Source organism: Erinaceus europaeus, chromosome 16 (assembly GCF_950295315.1).
Source record: "Erinaceus europaeus chromosome 16, mEriEur2.1, whole genome shotgun sequence".
Classification (NCBI taxonomy): Eukaryota; Metazoa; Chordata; class Mammalia; order Eulipotyphla; family Erinaceidae; genus Erinaceus; species Erinaceus europaeus.
The window spans coordinates 2,753,513-2,770,672 of NC_080177.1; the positions used below are offsets into that span (position 1 = coordinate 2,753,513).

Genomic DNA, 17,160 nt, shown 5'->3' on the forward strand with positions numbered 1-17,160 from the left:
TCGAGGGGGCGGGGCCATGTGTCCCTCCTGCCGCGTCAGCACGGCGACGTCGGCCACGCCCACCGTGCGGAGGTTGTGGGCGGGGCCTGGCGCCCCGTCCCCCGCCGCGTCTCCATGGCGACGCCGGCCGCTCCCACCGCGCGGGGCGGGGCCGTGTGTCCCTCCAGTCGGGTCCACACGGCGACGTCTGCCAGGCCCACCGCGCGGAGGGTGTGGGCGGGGCCTGGTGTCCCCCGCCTCGTCTCCATGGCGACGCCGGCCGCTCCCACTGCGCGGGGGGGGGGGGAATGTGGGCGGGGCCGGCGTCCCCCGCCGCGTGGCGTCGCCCGGCGGAAGCGGCCTGTGCCGCCATGGCTGCGCGCGTCCCCTGCGCGCTGGTCGCCAGCTGCTCGCCCGCCTGCCCCGGGGACCGGCTGGTCCAGCGTGAGTAGCCGCGGCGGGGGCCCTCCGCGGCCTGCGCCCTCGCTGCTCGGCGGGGCGCGGAGAACCAGGTGCCCCGGTTGTCCGTCTGTCCCTCGCTCACGCAGGCCCCGCCCCTGGGGTCTCCGGACCCTGCAGGTCTCTGCTCCCTGGGGTCCCTAAGCCTCCAGATACCAGGCTCCTGCCCTCTGGGGTGCCCCTCCTCATGACCCCTGACCCCAGGCTCCTGCCCTCTGGGGTGCCCCTCCTCATGACCCCTGACCCCAGGCTCCTGCCCTCTGGGGTGCCCCTCCTCATGACCCCTGACCCCAGGCTCCTGCCCTCTGGGGTGCCCCTCCTCATGACCCCTGACCCCCAGGCCCCTCCCCTCTGGGGTGCCCCTCCTCATGACCCCTGACCCCAGGCTCCTGCCCTCTGGGGTACCCCTCCTGATGACCCCTGACCCCCAGGCCCATCCCCTCTGGGGTGCCCCTCCTCATGACTCCTGACCCCAGGCTCCTGCCCTCTGGGGTGCCCCTCCTCATGACCCCTGACCCCCAGGCCCCTCCCCTCTGGGGTGCCCCTCCTCATGACCCCTGACCCCAGGCTCCTGCCCTCTGGGGTGCCCCTCCTCATGACCCCTGACCCCAGGCTCCTGCCCTCTGGGGTGCCCCTCCTCATGACCCCTGACCCCCAGGCCCCTCCCCTCTGGGGTGCCCCTCCTCATGACCCCTGACCCCAGGCTCCTGCCCTCTGGGGTGCCCCTCCTCATGACCCCTGACCCCCAGGCCCCTCCCCTCTGGGGTGCCCCTCCTCATGACTCCTGACCCCAGGCTCCTGCCCTCTGGGGTGCCCCTCCTCATGACCCCTGACCCCCAGGCCCCTCCCCTCTGGGGTGCCCCTCCTCATGACCCCTGACCCCAGGCTCCTGCCCTCTGGGGTGCCCCTCCTCATGACCCCTGACCCCCAGGCCCCTCCCCTCTGCCCCCGCCCCCCAGGCTCTTCCCCGCCTTGCTTCCTCCTCGCCTGGACCCGGGCCTGCGTTGCAGCTTTTCCCATAAAGGGGGGAGACCCCGCCAGGCCCGCCCGGGACTCTGGGGACAAGCCTGTCGCACCACGGGGCGGGCTCTGGGGCGGGCACGGGGCGGGCTCTGGGGCGGGCACGGGGCGGGCTCTGGGGCGGGCACGGGGCGGGCACGAGGCGGGCTCTGGGGCGGGCACGGGGCGGGCTCTGGGGCGGGCTCTGGGGCGGGCACGGGGTGGGCTCTGGGGCGGGCTCTGGGGCGGGCACGGGGCGGGCACTGGGCGAGCCCCTCACCGTCCGCCCCGCCCCGCCCCCGCCCCGCGCAGACATCCTGGGCACGGAAGACCCGGCCCCCGCGGCCCCCGGAGACCAGGCGGCGGCGCGCTTCTACCCCTGGACCATCGACAACAAGTACTACTCGGCCGACGTGCGGCTGTGCGTGGTGCCCGGCCCCGGACGCGTGCCCCCCGAGGCCGCAGACTGCGTGCAGGCCCTGGTGCTCTGCTTCGACAGCTCGCGGGTGAGCCCGGCCCCGACCCCGGCCCCCGGCCCCGACCCCAGTCCCCTCCCGCCCGACGTCTGGAACGTGTCCCCCGCCTTCCAGAAGTCCGGCCTGGACGGCGTCTCTGCGTGGCTCCCGCTGGCGGAGGCCTGGCTGCCCGAGGTGCAGATCCTGGTGTGCGACCGCGTGTGCGAGGACGGTGAGGCCTGCGGGGACGTCAGCTTCGGGGGTGGGAGTCGCGCACGGAGCTCCGGCCAGTGCTGCGGGAAACAGAGCCGCGCCCTGCACCCTGCGCCCTGCTCCCTGCGCCCTGAGCCCTGCTCCCTGCGCCCTGCGCCCTGCTCCCTGTGCCCTGAGCCCTGCTCCCTGTGCCCTGAGCCCTGCACCCTGTACCCTGAGCCCTGCTCCCTGTGCCCTGTACCCTGAGCCCTGCTCCCTGTGCCCTGAGCCCTGCACCCTGCGCCCTGCTCCCTGCGCCCTGAGCCCTGCGCCCTGAGCCCTGCTCCCTGTGCTCTGAGCCCTGCTCCCTGTGCCCTGAGCCCTGCTCCCTGTGCTCTGAGCCCTGCTCCCTGTGCCCTGAGCCCTGCTCCCTGTGCCCTGAGCCCTGCTCCCTGCGCCCTGTACCCTGAGCCCTGCTCCCTGTGCCCTGAGCCCTGCTCCCTGTACCCTGAGCCCTGCTCCCTGTGCCCTGAGCCCTGCTCCCTGTACCCTGAGCCCTGCTCCCTGCGCCCTGAGCCCTGCTCCCTGCGCCCTGTACCCTGAGCCCTGCTCCCTGTGCCCTGAGCCCTGCTCCCTGCGCCCTGTACCCTGAGCCCTGCGCTCTGCGCCCTGAGCCCTGCTCCCTGTGCCCTGAGCCCTGCTCCCTGCACCCTGTGCCCTGCGCCGATACCTGAGCCCTGCTCCCTAAGCCGTGCGCCCTAAGCCCTGATCCGTGAGCCCTGAGCCCTGCTCCCTCAGCCCTGCTCCCTGCGCCCTACTCCCTCAGCCCTGCTCCCTGAACCCTCAGCCCTGCTCGCTGAGCCCTGTGCCCTGAACCCTGAGCCCTGCTTCCTAAGCCCTGCTCCCTGAGCCCTGTGCCCTGAGCCCTGCACCCTGAGCCCTGCTCCCTGTGCCCTGAGCCCTGCTCCCTGTGCCCTGAGCCCTGTGCCCTGAGCCCTGAGCCCTGCTCCCTGACCCTGTGACCTGCTCCCTGAGCCCTGCACCCCGAACCCTGAGCCCTGAGCCCTGAGCCCCGAGCCCTGAGCCCTGCGCCCTGTGCCCTGAGCCCTGCTCCCTGAGCCCTGAGTCCTGAGCCCTGCGCCCTGTGCCCTGAGCCCTGCGCCCTGAGCCCTGCGCCATGAGCCCTGCGCTCTGCGCCCTGATCCCTGCGCCCTGTGCCCTGAGCCCTGCTCCCTGAGCCCTGAGTCCTGAGCCCTGCGCCCTGTGCCCTGAGCCCTGCGCCCTGAGCCCTGCGCCATGAGCCCTGCGCTCTGCGCCCTGATCCCTGCGCCCTGTGCCCTGAGCCCTGCTCCCTGCGCCCTGAGCCCTGATCCGTGAGCCCTGCTCCCTGCGCCCTGTACCCTGTGCCCTGCACCCTGTGCCCTGCGCCCTGCTCCCTGAGCCCTGCGCCCTAAGCCCTGATCCGTGAGCCGTGAGTCCTGCTCCCTGAGCCCTGCGCCCTGATCCCTGAGCCCTGCTCCCTGTGCCCTGCACCCTGAGCCCTGCGCCCTGAGCCCTGTACCCTGCTCCCTGAGCCCTTCTCCCTGCGCCCTATGCCGTGAGCCGTGAGCCCTGAGCCCTGAGCCCTGCTCCCTGAGCTCTGCTCCCTGCGCCCTGTGCCCTGAGCCCTGCACCCTGAGCCCTGCGCCCTGTGCTCTGAGCCCTGTGCCCTGCTCACTGAGCCCTGCGCCCTGTGCTCTGAGCCCTGTGACCTGCTCCCTGAGCCCTGCTCCCTGACCCTGTGACCTGTGCCCTGAGCCTTGCACCCTGAGCCTTGCGCCCTGTGCCCTGAGCCCTGCTCCCTGAGCCCTGCACCGGGCCCTGCACCCCGAGCCCTGAGCCCTGCTCCCAGAGCCCTGAGCCCTGAGCCCTGTTCCCTGTGCCCTGAGCCCTGAGCCTTGCGCCCTGTGCCCGGAGCCCTGCTCCCTGAGCCCTGCACCGGACCCTGCACCCCGAGCCCTGAGCCCTGCTCCCTGCGCCCTGAGCACTGCGCCCTGCACCCTGAGCCCTGCTCCCTGCGCCCTGAGCACTGCGCCCTGCACCCTGAGCCCTGCTCCCTGTGCCCTGCCCTGAACCCTGCGCTCTGCGCCCTGAGCTTTGCACCCTGTGCCCTGTACCCTGAGCCCTGGTCCCTGTGCCCTAAGTCCTGCTCCCTGCGCCCTGAGCCCTGTGCCCTGATCCGTGAGCCGTGAGCCCTGATCCCTGAGCCCTGAGCCCTGAGCCCTGATCCGTGAGTCCTGCTCCCTGAGCCCTGCGCCCTGATCCCTGAGCCCTGCGCCCTGTGCCCTGCGCCCTGAGCCCTGTGCCCTGCACCCTGCACCCTGCACCCTGCTCCCTGAGCCCTATGCCGTGAGCCCTGAGCCCTGCTCCCTGCGCCCTGTGCCCTGAGCCCTGCTCCCTGAGCCCTGCGCCCTGTGCTCTGAGCCCTGCACCCTGCTCCCTGACCCTGTGACCTGCGCCCTGTGCCCTGAACCCTGCTCCCTGAGCCCTGCACTGGGCCCTGCACCCCAAGCCCTGAGCCCTGCTCCCTGCGCCCTGCTCCCTGCTCCCTGTGCCCTGAGCCCTGCGCCCTGCACCCTGAGCCCTGCTCCCTGACCCTGTGACCTGCGCCCTGTGCCCTGAGCCTTGCGCCCTGTGCCCTGAGCCCTGCTCCCTGAGCCCTGCACCCCGAGCCCTGAGCCCTGCTCCCTGTGCCCTGAGCCCTGCACCCTGAGCCCTGCTCCCTGTGCCCTAAGCCCTGCTCCCTGCACCCTGAGCCCTGCGCTCTGCGCCCTGCGCCCTGTGCCCTGCCCCAAGCCCTGTGCTCTGCGCCCTGAGCCTTGCACCCTGTGCCCTGTACCCTGAGCCCTGCTCCCTGTGCCCTAAGCCCTGCTCCCTGCGTCCTGAGCCCTGTGCCCTGTGCCCTGTGCCCTACATGTGGCAGGCAAGCTGCCTCCCGGCCCAGCTTTCGTGAAGGAAAAACATTGGGGGCTGGGGCGGGCGGGAGGTGGGGCAGTGGCTCGCAGGTTACCACATGTGGGGGGGGTCACAAGCATTGAGGCAGTTCTGCTGGTGTCTCTCGCTCCGTCTCACTCCACCCTTCCTACTTTCTCTCTCTCCAAAATAGAAAAAATGGAAAAATGCAGTAGAGTCACGGCACTGACACCGAGCCCCAGCAATAAGCCTTGTGGCAAAGACAAGTCGATAGAAAGGAGGGAGGGAGGGAGGGAGGGAGGGAGGGAGGGAGGGAGGGAGGGAGGGAAAGACACTCTGGACCGGAGGAATCCATTTCTTGGCGCCCGGCATCACGGCACCCCGCCCGCCCGGCGCCCCTCCCGGCTCCCGCTGCCCCGACGTCCCCACTGGAGCCCTGCGGGCCGGGAGGTGGCTGCTGCCCGGCTCGCTGAGACTCGTGTGCCCGCAGGCGTGAGCCGGCAGCAGGCCCAGGAGTGGTGCATCAGGCACGGCTTCGAGCTGGTGGAGCTCAGCCCCCAGGAGGTGCCTGAGGAGGACGGTGAGTATCGGCCTGGGCGCGCTGTCCCCGGGGCGGGTGGGTTGGGAGCTTCGGGAGCAGGGGCAGCCCTGGCCAGGGGTCCTGGTGCAGAAGGTGGAAAAGGACCTGGGTTGGGGTGAGAGGGCTTTGCGGGCGCTGGGCCTGGCGAGACAAGGATCTTGCCCACATGCCAACTACGGGCTGTTGACTGTCGGCCCTCCAGAAGGGGCGAGGGGCAGGGGAGAAAAAACAAGTGACACTTGTCTCTCTTTTTTAAAAAACACGATTTATTTTACTTGATAGGGACAGAGAGTCATTGAGAGAGATGGAGAGGGAGAGACACGTGCTTCACCGCTCGTGAAGCTTCCCCCCCTCCGGTGTGGCCCTGGCCTTGAACCCGGGTCCTTGTGCCTGATGACCACCCGGCCCCACAACGGCGTCGCCCCTCCCGTGTTCCAGCTCCCTGTAGACGGGCGTCGCCTGGTGTGTGGCCACCATCTCCAGAGCTGCCGGGAGCCCCGAGTTTGACCTGCTTTAACCTGGGCGCTGCCGGCAGAGTGGCCTGTCTGCAGTGTTCTTGCACTCGGACACTCCCGGCCGGTTGCTTGTAGGTAAAGTTAAAACGGCCTCGCATTGTTCAAGAAGGTTGATTTCTGTCGTGAGAGAAAACTAGGGATCAAACTCGGCGCCCCAGGCCCCAGGGTCCCCACCTCGTCCACTGCGCCGCCCGGGTCTGCGGCTTCTGTCCGGACACGGGATATGCGCTGCGGGCTCGCGCCTGTGTTGTGCCGTCTGCTGGGAGTTGCAGGCCTGTCCGTGTCTCTGTCCTGGTCGCCTGCACCGGGCCGGCCCCTTCAGACAGAGAGAGGACCTCAGCCCCCCGCTCACAGCTGGTCACACAGGCCAGGGCAGCTCCTCGCCCGCCTGGATTCCAGGCCCTGCTTCTCATCTCCGGAGGTGGCCCCTTCCCTGGACCCCGCGGCAGGGTCTCTCAGCCTGGTCGTCTGTGGCCGAGTGGGAGCCCCCCAGCCTCCGAGAGGGTCCCGTGACCCGCAGACACCAGGACGCCCTTGCTGGGAGGCCTGACTTGGTCTGCTCTGTGTTTTCCGCAGAGAGGGACCAGCAAGCAAGCTGGTCGAGTCCTGAGTCCCAGCCGGTTAGACAGGGGGCCTGTGGGGCCCTGAGGAGTCACGGCCGGGCGAGTCCTGGGTTCAGTCCCGTCGCTGCGTGTGCGGGAGGCTGCTCCGACACACAGCCCGCTCTCTCCTCACTTGGGACCCACAGACAGCACTTCTCTCTCAGCAGATGACTTCCCGGAGCCCACGGGGGTCAAGCGGATCGTGCAGGCCTTGAACGCCAACGTGTGGTCCAGCGTGGTGATGAAAGCGGGTGAGCGAGTCAGATCCCAAGTCGGATCCCGCCATTGCTCACGTGTCGGCCCGAGGAGAAGCCTGTTAACTCGCCAGCCCACGGCTCAGTGTCCCTCCCTCCTCTGCCGGCTCTGGGGGAGATCGGTGTCCAGCTGCTGGACCCGCCAGGAGGCGGCGTGGCAGGAGGGCCGGGGCCAGAGCTGGGGGTGCGTGTAGAGCGTGTGCGGGACAGACACGGGCTGATCTGCCTCCGCCCCGACGCCAGCCCAGGGCGGCCGCCTGTGAGCGGAGAGGGCGGCTCTGGAGAGCCCATCGCGGATGAGGATGGGCCCCCCCCACAGCAGCTGCTGTGCCCCGCGGGCCCGTCGGCTTGGGCCGAGCCAGGAGGCTCTCCTCACAGCGGCCTTCGTCCCCCCAAGTCCGGATGTCGCGACCTGGGATCCTGGAGGGTCCACTGAGGACCACGGCTGTGGGGTGGCCGTGTGCACATGCCGTGTGGGCGCGTGGCCGCGGGGCCCCCGCCCTCGGGACCCTCACCTCAGAGCAGGGCCTTTCCCCGACCTGCTTTGCTCTGGGCCCCGGGTCCCGATGAGGCTCCCGGGCTGCCGCTGTGCATGCAAAAGTCGAGTCACGGCAGGTACCGTGTGTGCCCGACGCGGTCCGCGGGGCTGCCGTGCTCTGGGGCGCGGGGCTCCCACGGGCGAGGGGGACCCGGCCTCGGCCTCGGCCTCGGTCTCGGCCGTGAGGGAAGGGCTGCTCAGCAGGCGGCTCTTGTTCTCTTCACAGAGAGGAGCCGCGGCTTCAGCCTCCTGAGCTCCCTGGCGGGCGCGCAGCCAACCACAGGGACAGCCGAGCCCTGCCCCGCAGAGGTAACCCCCGCCCCGCCCTGCACCCCGCACCTCACACCTTCCCAGTCAGTGGGGGGGGGCATGAGTGCTCCGCAGACTGACGCCGCCTCTCGACCTGGGGGAGCCCGCTCAAGGTGCCAGAGCACAGGCCTCCGTGCCCAAGGGCCCGGGTTCAGTTCCTAGCACAGGGTGTGCGTGAGCTGAAGCCTCTGCCCCCCCCCCCGGGGGGTCTTTTCCACCAGCCCCTGGGCTGCTGGTGTTAGAACCCTGTGCGTCTTCGTGTCTGTCTCGAGTTTCCTTTCACGTGCAGAGCCGGGGCCTTGGGCCCGTGTGCTTGCCTGACCTCAGCTCTCCTGGGCCGGCTCTCCGTTCAGCTGGACACAGAGCCACCTCCGCACCAGAGCTTCTCCTGGTGCCATGATACTCGCATGTGGCACCAGGACCCCGTCCATGACTCTAGCGAGCTCACCAGCCTTTTTATTTTTCCTTAGAGCACTGCTCACTCTGGCACACGGAGTGCCCAGGATCAAGCTGGCTCCTCCCCGTACATGCCCTGTCACCACACCCTCTCTGGCCCCTCACCTCCTCGCTGAGTGAGATGGCAATCTTAAACCACACTTTGTTTTCAGTGTCTTAAGAAAGATAGACGTACTTTAAAAGAGAGGCCCTGCTCAGCTCTGGCCCATGGTGACGCCGGGGATTGAACCCGGAACCTCGGGGCTCAGCATGCAGGGCCTGCCCTCTGGCCCGCTGAGCAGTGTCACGCATCAGAGTCCATTCCCGACTCAGGCTGAGCTGCCCTCGAGGAAATGCGCCCGCAGCTGGCAGCACGGGGTCTCTCCCCATCCGTCTCTGTCTGAGGCCAGCAGGAGGAAGCGCTGCACCTTCTGAAACGGCCCCTTCCCTCCACAGCGGCCCCGGGTGCGGGGAGCAGAGACGGCGGGGACCCCAGCCCAGCGGGGAGGAGCCCGTGACCCCGAGGCCGAGGTGGCGGATGGGCTGCCCGGTGAGTCTTTGCACCGGCAGCAGGAGAATCACTCGGGGAGAATCCGGCATGGCCGGGAACTGGGACCCGGAGGCGAGGGGGTCCGGGTGGCGGGGGCTCGCGGTTCTCCTGACGCCGCATCTCTGCCCCGCACACTGGCCAGCTTTCTTCTCTTCCTTAGGAGCTTGCCACCAGGGTTGTCCCTGGAGCTCAGCGCCTGAACTGCAGCTACTGTTCCCAGTGGCCCTTTTCTTTTTTAAAAAAAATATTTTTAGTAGAGACAAACCGAGAGGGGAAGGTAGAAAGACCTGCACACCTGCTTCGCCTTTCATGATGTCCCCCCCAAGTCACCACCAGCCCCTTTCGTTGGTTCTTATTTTGTCACTAAGGTACTCCTGGGGCTTGGGGTGTGCACTGTGACCAGCTGCCGCTTCTTTCCTTTCTGATGGTGAGAGACAGAGACAGAGAAGAGGAGAAACAGGGAGAGACACAAAGGAGAGGAGCAGAGAGGGAGACAGGTGGAGAGACAGGCGAGAAACAGGGAGACAGAGGAAAGGAATAGAGAGAGAGACTTGCCCCCCCCCCCCAGGTGTCACGTGTCCCCCTGGCACTAGCAGCTTGTGCGCTCTGCCGGGTGGCCCACCTCCGGCTCCTGCATTCATAAAACTTCTTGGTTTTGCTTTTTAATTTTTATTTATTTCCTTTTGTTGCCCTTGGTGTTTTATTGTTGTGGTTATTTTTTTTATATTCCTCTTTTGTTGTCGTGTTTGTTGTTACTGATGTCGTCATTGTTGGCTAGGACAGAGAGAAATGGAGAGGGGAAGACAGAGAGGGGGAGAGAAAGACAGACACCTGCAGACCTGCTTCACCACCTGTGAAGCGACTCTCCTGCAGGTGGGGAGCCGGGGGCTCGAACCCAGATCCTTCCACCGGTCCTTGTGTGTTGTGCCACGTGCGCTTAACCCGCTGCGCTACCTTCAGACTCCCTTGGTTTTGGTTTTATTAGAGACAAAAAGAAATGAAAAGGGAAGAGCTGGGCCCCTGCCCAGAAACTTTTATTTTTTGGGAATTGGGGCTTCCCTGTAGTCTGCTCACCAGGGTCTTATCTGTCTGATGTCCGAGAGGGAGAGAAAAAGGCACTGCTGCAGCACTCCACAATTTCTGGAGCTTCCCCTGGTGCCTTGGTGGTGCGCCATGCGGTGCTCAGCCCTGGAGCATGGTGAATGCCTGTTCTCTCGGCCCAGCCCCACAGCTGGCTAGACGAGTCCTTGTTACCCCGAGTGTACTGTCACTGTGGGCTCTCCCGGCCACCGGGAGGGCTCCCCATGGTGGCCATCTCTGGGTGCTGGGGTCACCGACTGACCGCACGTGATGGGCAGGGCCGGGTCGCAGGTTCCCACTGTGGGCCGAGGTCAGGTCAGCCCCAGGCACTGTCTCACCACCGCTCCGCCTCTGCTGGGAAGCCACATCCCTGCCTGAGCACAGCACCCCGGGGCCGCAGCTGTCACCGTCCCCGGAGGTGGGACCCCGAGCAGGCGGGGGCCGCGGCCCAGAACAGCTGCATGACCCGTGACACCCTCCCTGCAGGCCGCGTGCTGGACCCGGATATCCAGGAGCTAGCCGGCCTCGCCGCGGGCGGGGGAGACCTGGACAACTTCCAGAGGCTCTTCTCCAAGCTGAGGGAGATGAAAGGTAGCCGCCTCCTTCAGGCTGCCGGCCGTGGCCTGGGACGATGCCCCGCTTCCTGGGGGGAGTCCACCCCTCTTCCTTTCCATCATCCATTCACTCTGTCAGCTCCCCGCCCGTGTGCTGCAGACGCCCAGCTGCTGGACTGACTCAGCCTTTGGGGGCCTGGAGAGGGCTCACCTTGTGCACACGGCCCTAACATTCCTGGGGCAATAATGCACAGCACCCAGGGAGCCCATGGAGGGTGGGCAGGGCTGTGGGGTCTCTCCTCTCTCAGACCCTGCACAGCACCCAGGGAGCCCCATGGAGGGTGGGCAGGGCTGTGGGGTCTCTCCTCTCTCAGCACCAGGCACAGCACCCAGGGAGCCCCATGGACAGTGGGCAGGGCTGTGGGGTGTCTCCTCTCCCTAAGCTGAAGAGCAGTAGATGGGGCTGGGCAGTCCTGCTGCTGCTGCTGCTGTCTGTGCACACAGCTCTCTGAAAGTCTTTCTCCCCCCCAGACAAGGCTGCGACACTGCCACACGAGCAGAGGAAAGTCCACGCAGAAAAGGTTAGCCACTGCGGAGCCTTCTGGGAGGCCCCAGGCCCCGCGGATCCCCTCGACTGCTTCCCCCGCGGCTGTCTGCACGACAAGCCCTTCCCTGGCCGCCGCTGGGAGCTGGCTGTAGGCGTCCGCTGCCCGAGGCCGGGCTGGGGCCTCCGGGGGGCTGTCGCCAGCCTCTGCGCACACTGCCCGTGGCACTTCCACCCGTCCACGCCCCAGTCCCCGCCCACGCTTTCACCCCGAGTTATAATTACATATAACGGCTCCCTCCCACGTAAGTCCTGCAGCTCAGCGCGTGGCGGGCCGTCCTTTCACGTCACTTCTCTGCAGCTGCCTTTGCCCACTGCCAGGGCCGCTGGGCTCCATCTGCTTTTCCTACTGAGTTTTCTGTCTGCCTCTCTCCTTCCTTCCCTCCCTCCTCTTTGCCGCTTTCTAGACAGAGCGAGTCAGGAGAGAGAGGCAGAGGAGACACCCCGGCACAGCTCCACATGTGTGAAGCTTCCCCAGTGCGGGTGCTCCAAGTGGCGGCCGGGGACTTGAACCCGGGTCCTTGCGCCTGGTGGTGGGAGCCCTTCAGGTGAGCCATCGCCCGGCCCCTTTGCTCGCAGCTCTGGAGGCCAAGTCCCGGATCAGCCCTCTTGTGGCCCGGAGCCTGGGGGGGCCCGGGGTCCAGCTCAAGCCCTTGACTGGCCCAGACGCAGGTCCTGCCCACCACGGGCGGCGAGGCCGCTGCTGAGAGTGCCGCATGTCCCCACAGGTGGCCAAGGCTTTCTGGATGGCCATCGGGGGGGACAGAGACGAAATCGAGGGCCTCTCCTCCGACGAAGAGCACTGACCGCTCCCGGCATCCCACTCGGCCTCAGAGACACTCGTCCACCCCCTCCCTGGAACCCCGATGGCCGAGCAGCTCACGGGCCTCGCCAGCTTGGGGCTCTGTCCTCCCCGCGGCTGGGGGTGTGCGGGGAGCTGGTGGCAGAAGGCAGAGTCTGCAAATACACTTCTCGTGCTCTAGAAAGGCGTTGCGTGCGGCTCAGGCTCTGTGAGGACCGGCTGGCCGTCCAGGCCGGGGCTGTGTCCTGGGGTCCCCTCTGCTGTGGACGCCCCCACCCCCAGGGAGCACCTCCTCCATCCTGGACCCTGAGGGCCATAAGGGAGGCGGGATCAGGGTCCGGTGCCTGCTCGGCGGACATCCCGTCCCAGGGGTGACAGCTGTGGCTCACGGTGGCCGAGCAGAGGCCGCAGGCCCTCTTCCCCTTCCCCTTCCCTGCCAGGCCTTCGCTGCTGCACAGGAGCGGGCGGTGGGGCCCAGGGGACACCCTCGGGATGCACACAAGGCAGCCATCTGGAAATCTGTCCCCTAACTCTGAATTCCAAGAGGAGTGGCCCCGAGCCTCTCTAGACCCCTGGAAGCCCCGCTGAGCATGTGAAGCCAGCTGGGGGCAGCGGGGAGCAGGTGGGTCCCAGGGGGCAGGAGAGACCACGTGTGCATCGCCCCCTCCTCCGTGGGGTGAGGACAGGGCCTGGCCCCCCAGCAGGAACAAAACCATCCGCTAAGAAGTTTATTGGATGGGCGGGGACCCCACCTTGACAGACTATGCTAACCGGGACCTCAAGATACAAAAAGTTAGAAAAAACTAAAACTATAAATACAGACTTGCTTTTTACAAAGGTCCAGTGGGGAGCGGATGCAAGGCCCCCCACCACCCCCAGTCCAGAGCAGCCCCCAGGGGGTGGGAGGGACTGCAAAGAGTATGGCTCCTGCCCTCAGCAACACCCCCCCAGCAGGACAGGCCACTGAGACCCCCAGCTTCGAGACCCAGGGCTCGGGCCGGGTGTGGGGGTGCGTCCACGCTGAGTCCTCAGGCGCTGACAAGGGAGACGGGCCCACACAGCCACCCCACGTCTCCTGTCAGAGCCGCCAGCCCTGGAGCCTGACCCCTTCCCCTGGTGGCCAAGGAGGAGAGGCTGAGGCCAGGCCCCGGTGTCCCCACCCCTGGCCCCAGCCGTGAAGGGCCACCAGGCCAGGAGCTTGCAGAAATGGGCTCCAAGGCGGCCAGCAGCAAGGGCTCCAGATCTCCAGGAGGCTGGGCACAGCCAGGCCCCAAGACCCCGGCCCTGGGCGCTCCTTGGAGCGGTTCGACCTTGGGCACAGCAGCACCAGACACTCTGGCCTGGCCTTACCCTTGCCCAGTCCACAGGCCCTCCAGGTCTCAAATCCCCCCAAACTCTGCCCTCTGCCTGGAATTTTGGGGGGGGGCCTGTGGGAACCTCCCCTTCCTGGCACAAGTCAGGGTTCCCAGGCAAGAAGAAACGGGCTGCTGTCTTTTCCAGTTGAAGGGATTCGTAGCGTCCGGCTCCCAGGCGCCCCTGAGCCGTCCTGGGCACCCACAGCCTCTCCTGGGCACGGGGTGACCTTGGGTCTCGGAGGGTGGCAGGGTGGCCCAGCACCAGGCACCAGAACGCTTGAGTGGCTCCTGCCAGCTGGCCCGAGACGGTCCTGTCCACTCCAGCCTTTGGACGTCCGCGGGGCAGTCTCCCTACCCCCCACCCCCGCCAAGCCAGGGGAGGACAGCGGTCACTCCGACGGGCGCAGAGCTCAGCCCCAGGTGTAGGAAGCGGTTAGCGGCGGCCCAGTTCCTAAGGGCTGGAGGTCCCCCAGGTGGCCTCCCTCGGACCTGAGCCCCCCCGTAGAGGAGGAGGTGCTGTCTGCAGAGGGCGGGGATCCTGAGGGGATGCTCAGGTGCAGAGGAGTTTGTCCCCAGGGCTGTGACGTCCCAACCGTCCTGAAGAGACCTGGGGTGCCCCCTCCGCACCCCGTCCTCAAGGCCGTGTGACTGGCGGGGAGGCTGAGGTCCCTGCCGGGAGGGAGTCAGCAGCCCCACACGTGGTCCCGTCCCCGGGCTCTAGGACACGCTGGAGCAGCGGATGCTGGGAGAGCCCATCTGTGTGAGCACCTTGTCCAGCCACTGCAGGGGCCCGTTCAGGTGCAGCTCAATCCAGCAGGGAGTGCTGGTCACCGTCTGTCTCCTGCAAGACACGGGGAAGGGGATGGGACGGGACGGTGGAGGCGGCGCCGGCCCCCAGGGGTCCCCCTCCCAAGGCCCTGCCCTCCCGGCTCGGCTCAGTTCCTGTTTGGTTTCTTGCCCCCAGAGTTCTCTCTGGAGCTCGGTGCCTGCACGATTCCTGGCAGCCGCTTTTATAGAGGAGACACCTACAGCCCTGCTCCACCACCCACCCCCTGTAGCTGGGGGCCAGGACTCAAACCCGGTTCTCATGCATGGTGACCAGCATTCTACTGGATACACCACTGTCTGGCCCTCAGTTTTCTGATTGTGAGGAAGCATCTCTTCACCCATCTAGGAGCCTGGCGCCCCGCACCCGGCCCCGCCCCCCTGTACTCGGCGCCCGCCTCCTGCTCCGGCCCCGCCCACCTGTACTTGGCGCCCCGCCCCCTGCTCCGGTCCCGCCCACCTGTACTCGGCGCCCCGCCCCCTGCTCCGGCCCCGCCCACCTGTACTCGGCGCCCCGCCCCCTGCTCCGGCCCCGCCCACCTGTACTCGGCGCCCCGCCCCCTGCTCCGACCCCGCCCACCTGTACTCGGCGCCCCGCCCCCTGCTCCGGTCCCGCACACCTGTACTTGGCGCCCCGCCCCCTGCTCCGGTCCCGCACACCTGTACTCGGCGCCCCGCCCCCCTGTACTTGGCGCCCGCCCCCTGCTCCGGCCCCGCCCACCTGTACTCGGCGCCCCGCCCCTGCTCCGGCCCCGCCCACCTGTACTCGGCGCCCCGCCCCCTGCTCCGGCCCCGCCCACCTGTACTCGGCGCCCCGCCCCCTGCTCCGGCCCCGCCCACCTGTACTTGGCGCCCCGCCCACCTGTACTCGGCGCCCTGCCCCCTGCTCCAGCCCCGCCCACCTGTACTCGGCGCCCCAGCCCTTGACGAAGCTCATGCGGATGGTGCACATGCGCGTCAGCTGGTACACGGCCTCGAAGCCCTGGTTCACAGACTGCGCCAGCAGCGCCGCAAACTCCTGGTTGTTGAAGATCTTGAGGTTGCAGCCTGGGGGAGGTGGGGGCTGAGCGGGGGCCTGGGGCAGGGACGGCCGCACCCCCACCCCGGGGCCCAGCAGGGCTCGGCGCCCCTCCCCGCGGCCCGCGCACCTGGGGGGATCTTGCACACGGTGGCGGGGTGCCAGCCATAGCGCTGGTTGCAGTTGGGGGACTGGACGAAGATGGCGCTGTCGCTCAGGCACTCGGCGAACACCTCGCCCCCGATGTAGTACAGGCGAACCCCGCGTCCTGGGACACAGGGAGGGTCAGGGCCGCCTGGTCCGTCCACCCTCCACCCTCCGTCTCCCAGCGCCCGGCCTCACCCCCCACACCTGTCTCCCACCTGCCATCCCCGTGTCCTGTCCCGTCCTGTCCCCGTCTCCCACCTGCTGTCCCCCATCCCGTGTCCCCATCCCGTCATGTGCCCATCTCCCACCTGCTGTCCCCCAACCCGTGTCCCCATCCCGTCCTGTCCCCATCTCCCACCTGCTGTCCCCCATCCCATGTCCTGTCCCGTCCTGTCCCCGTCTCCCACCTGCTGTCCCCCATCCCGTGTCCCCATCCCGTCCTGTCCCCGTCTCCTACCTGCTGTCCTCCATCCCGTGTCCCCATCCTGTCATGTGCGTCTCCCACCCCATGTGCTGCCCTGCCCCCCGTCCTGTCCCCGGCAGTCCTCACCGATGTGCCTGCGCGTCAGCTCCACGGCGGCGTTGCGGTTCACGTTGGAGAGTAGCCCGAGGCAGAAGCGCTCAGAGTTGGAGGGGTCGGTGAAGCCGTCCACGGTCAGCGAGGGCTGGGAGGCATGGAAGGTCTCGCCCACCCGCTGGTTGAGCTCGTAGTAGGAGATGGAGCACCAGAAGGCCGGCTCGCAGTAGGTGACGGGCTGCAGGTCTGGGGGCGGGCACTCAGCGGGCGGGGCCTGCACCCACCACCCCCACCCAGCCCTGGGCACCCACACCACCCTCGAGGGTCCTACGGGAGCAGTCTGCCCAAGGGGGGCCGCCAGGGGCCGGCACCTGCCAGCCTCTCTGTTGACGACCCCTGGGTGACCAGGCCCCATCTGCCCCAGAGCAGGGAGACCCCACAGCCCTGCCCACCCTCCATGGGCTCCCTGGGTGCTGTGCCTGGTGCTGAGAGAGGAGAGACCCCACAGCCCTGCCCACCCTCCATGGGCTCCCTGGGTGCTGTGCTTGGTGCTGAGAGAGGAGAGGCCCCACAGCCCTGCCCACCCTCCATGGGCTCCCTGGGTGCTGTGCCTGGTGCTGAGAGAGGAGACACCCCACAGCCCTGCCCACCCTCCATGGGGCTCCCTGGGTGCTGTGCAGGGTGCTGAGAGAGGAGAGACTCCACAGCCCTGCCCACCCTCCATGGGCTCCCTGGGTGCTGTGCAGGGTGCTGAGAGAGGAGAGACCCCACAGCCCTGCCCACCCTCCACGGGCTCCCTGGGTGCTGTGCCTGGTGCTGAGAGAGGAGAGACCCCACAGCCCTGCCCACCCTCCATGGGCTCCCTGGGTGCTGTGCAGGGTGCTGAGAGAGGAGAGACTCCACAGCCCTGCCCACCCTCCATGGGCTCCCTGGGTGCTGTGCTTGGTGCTGAGAGGAGAGACCCCACAGCCCTGCCCACCCTCCATGGGCTCCCTGGGTGCTGTGCAGGGTGCTGAGAGAGGAGAGACCCCACAGCCCTGCCCACCCTCCATGGGCTCCCTGGGTGCTGTGCAGGGTGCTGAGAGAGGAGACACCCCACAGCCCTGCCCACCCTCCATGGGGCTCCCTGGTTGCTGTGCCTGGTGCTGAGAGAGGAGAGACCCCACAGCCCTGCCCACCCTCCATGGGCTCCCTGGGTGCTGTGCCTGGTGCTGAGAGAGGAGACACCCCACAGCCCTGCCCACCCTCCATGGGCTCCCTGGGTGCTGTGCCTGGTGCTGAGAGAGGAGAGACCCCACAGCTCTGCCCACCCTCCATGGGCTCCCTGGGTGCTGTGCACAGTGCTCCCACTGTAGTAGAGCACTTGAACAGGAAGTGCTCAGATCAAGATCAAAGCTGAGAGAGTGGGAGGCCCATGACCTCCTGGGGAGGCTTGCAGG

General features: G+C 68.0%; 2 protein-coding genes across 4 annotated transcripts in view; one reads left to right on the top strand and one right to left on the bottom strand.

Annotated features, from left to right (window-relative positions):
• Positions 1-268: 268 nt before the first annotated feature.
• AAGAB (alpha and gamma adaptin binding protein) lies at positions 269-12,249 on the top strand. Of its 3 annotated transcripts, XM_060175656.1 has the most exons (10): positions 269-423; positions 1,750-1,943; positions 2,028-2,124; positions 5,527-5,616; positions 6,901-6,984; positions 7,752-7,834; positions 8,726-8,819; positions 10,386-10,490; positions 10,985-11,034; positions 11,786-12,043. In XM_060175656.1, the coding sequence occupies exons 1-10, from the start codon at positions 288-290 to the stop codon at positions 11,861-11,863; spliced, it is 1,011 nt and encodes a 336-aa protein (XP_060031639.1). In that variant the 5' UTR covers positions 269-287; the 3' UTR covers positions 11,864-12,043. The 3 variants fall into 3 exon arrangements, 2 of the variants coding, with proteins under 2 accessions (XP_060031639.1, XP_060031638.1); XR_009545403.1 differs by lacking the exons at positions 10,985-11,034; positions 11,786-12,043 and adding an exon at positions 10,863-10,949 and having other exon boundaries at positions 10,386-10,728; XM_060175655.1 differs by lacking the exon at positions 10,985-11,034 and having other exon boundaries at positions 11,786-12,249.
• A 325-nt stretch (positions 12,250-12,574) lies between these two features.
• Positions 12,575-17,160, bottom strand: part of SMAD3 (SMAD family member 3) — a 56,751-nt gene continuing 52,165 nt past the window's right edge. The window contains exons 6-9 of the mRNA XM_060175662.1: positions 15,755-15,967; positions 15,188-15,325; positions 14,942-15,086; positions 12,575-14,055 (exon numbers count right to left, since the gene is read on the bottom strand). Coding sequence (XP_060031645.1) covers positions 13,932-14,055; positions 14,942-15,086; positions 15,188-15,325; positions 15,755-15,967 — 620 coding nt within the window. The 3' untranslated portion in view covers positions 12,575-13,931. The remainder of the gene's footprint in view (positions 14,056-14,941; positions 15,087-15,187; positions 15,326-15,754; positions 15,968-17,160) is intronic.

Coding starts and splice junctions, on each gene's coding strand:
- AAGAB (XM_060175655.1), top strand. CDS start 288: ATGTGGGCGGGGCCGGCGTCCCCCGCCGCGTGGCGTCGCCCGGCGGAA. Junction 424..1,749: donor CGGGGACCGGCTGGTCCAGC/GTGAGTAGCCGC, acceptor CGCCCCGCGCAG/ACATCCTGGGCACGGAAGAC. Junction 7,835..8,725: donor CCGAGCCCTGCCCCGCAGAG/GTAACCCCCGCC, acceptor TTCCCTCCACAG/CGGCCCCGGGTGCGGGGAGC.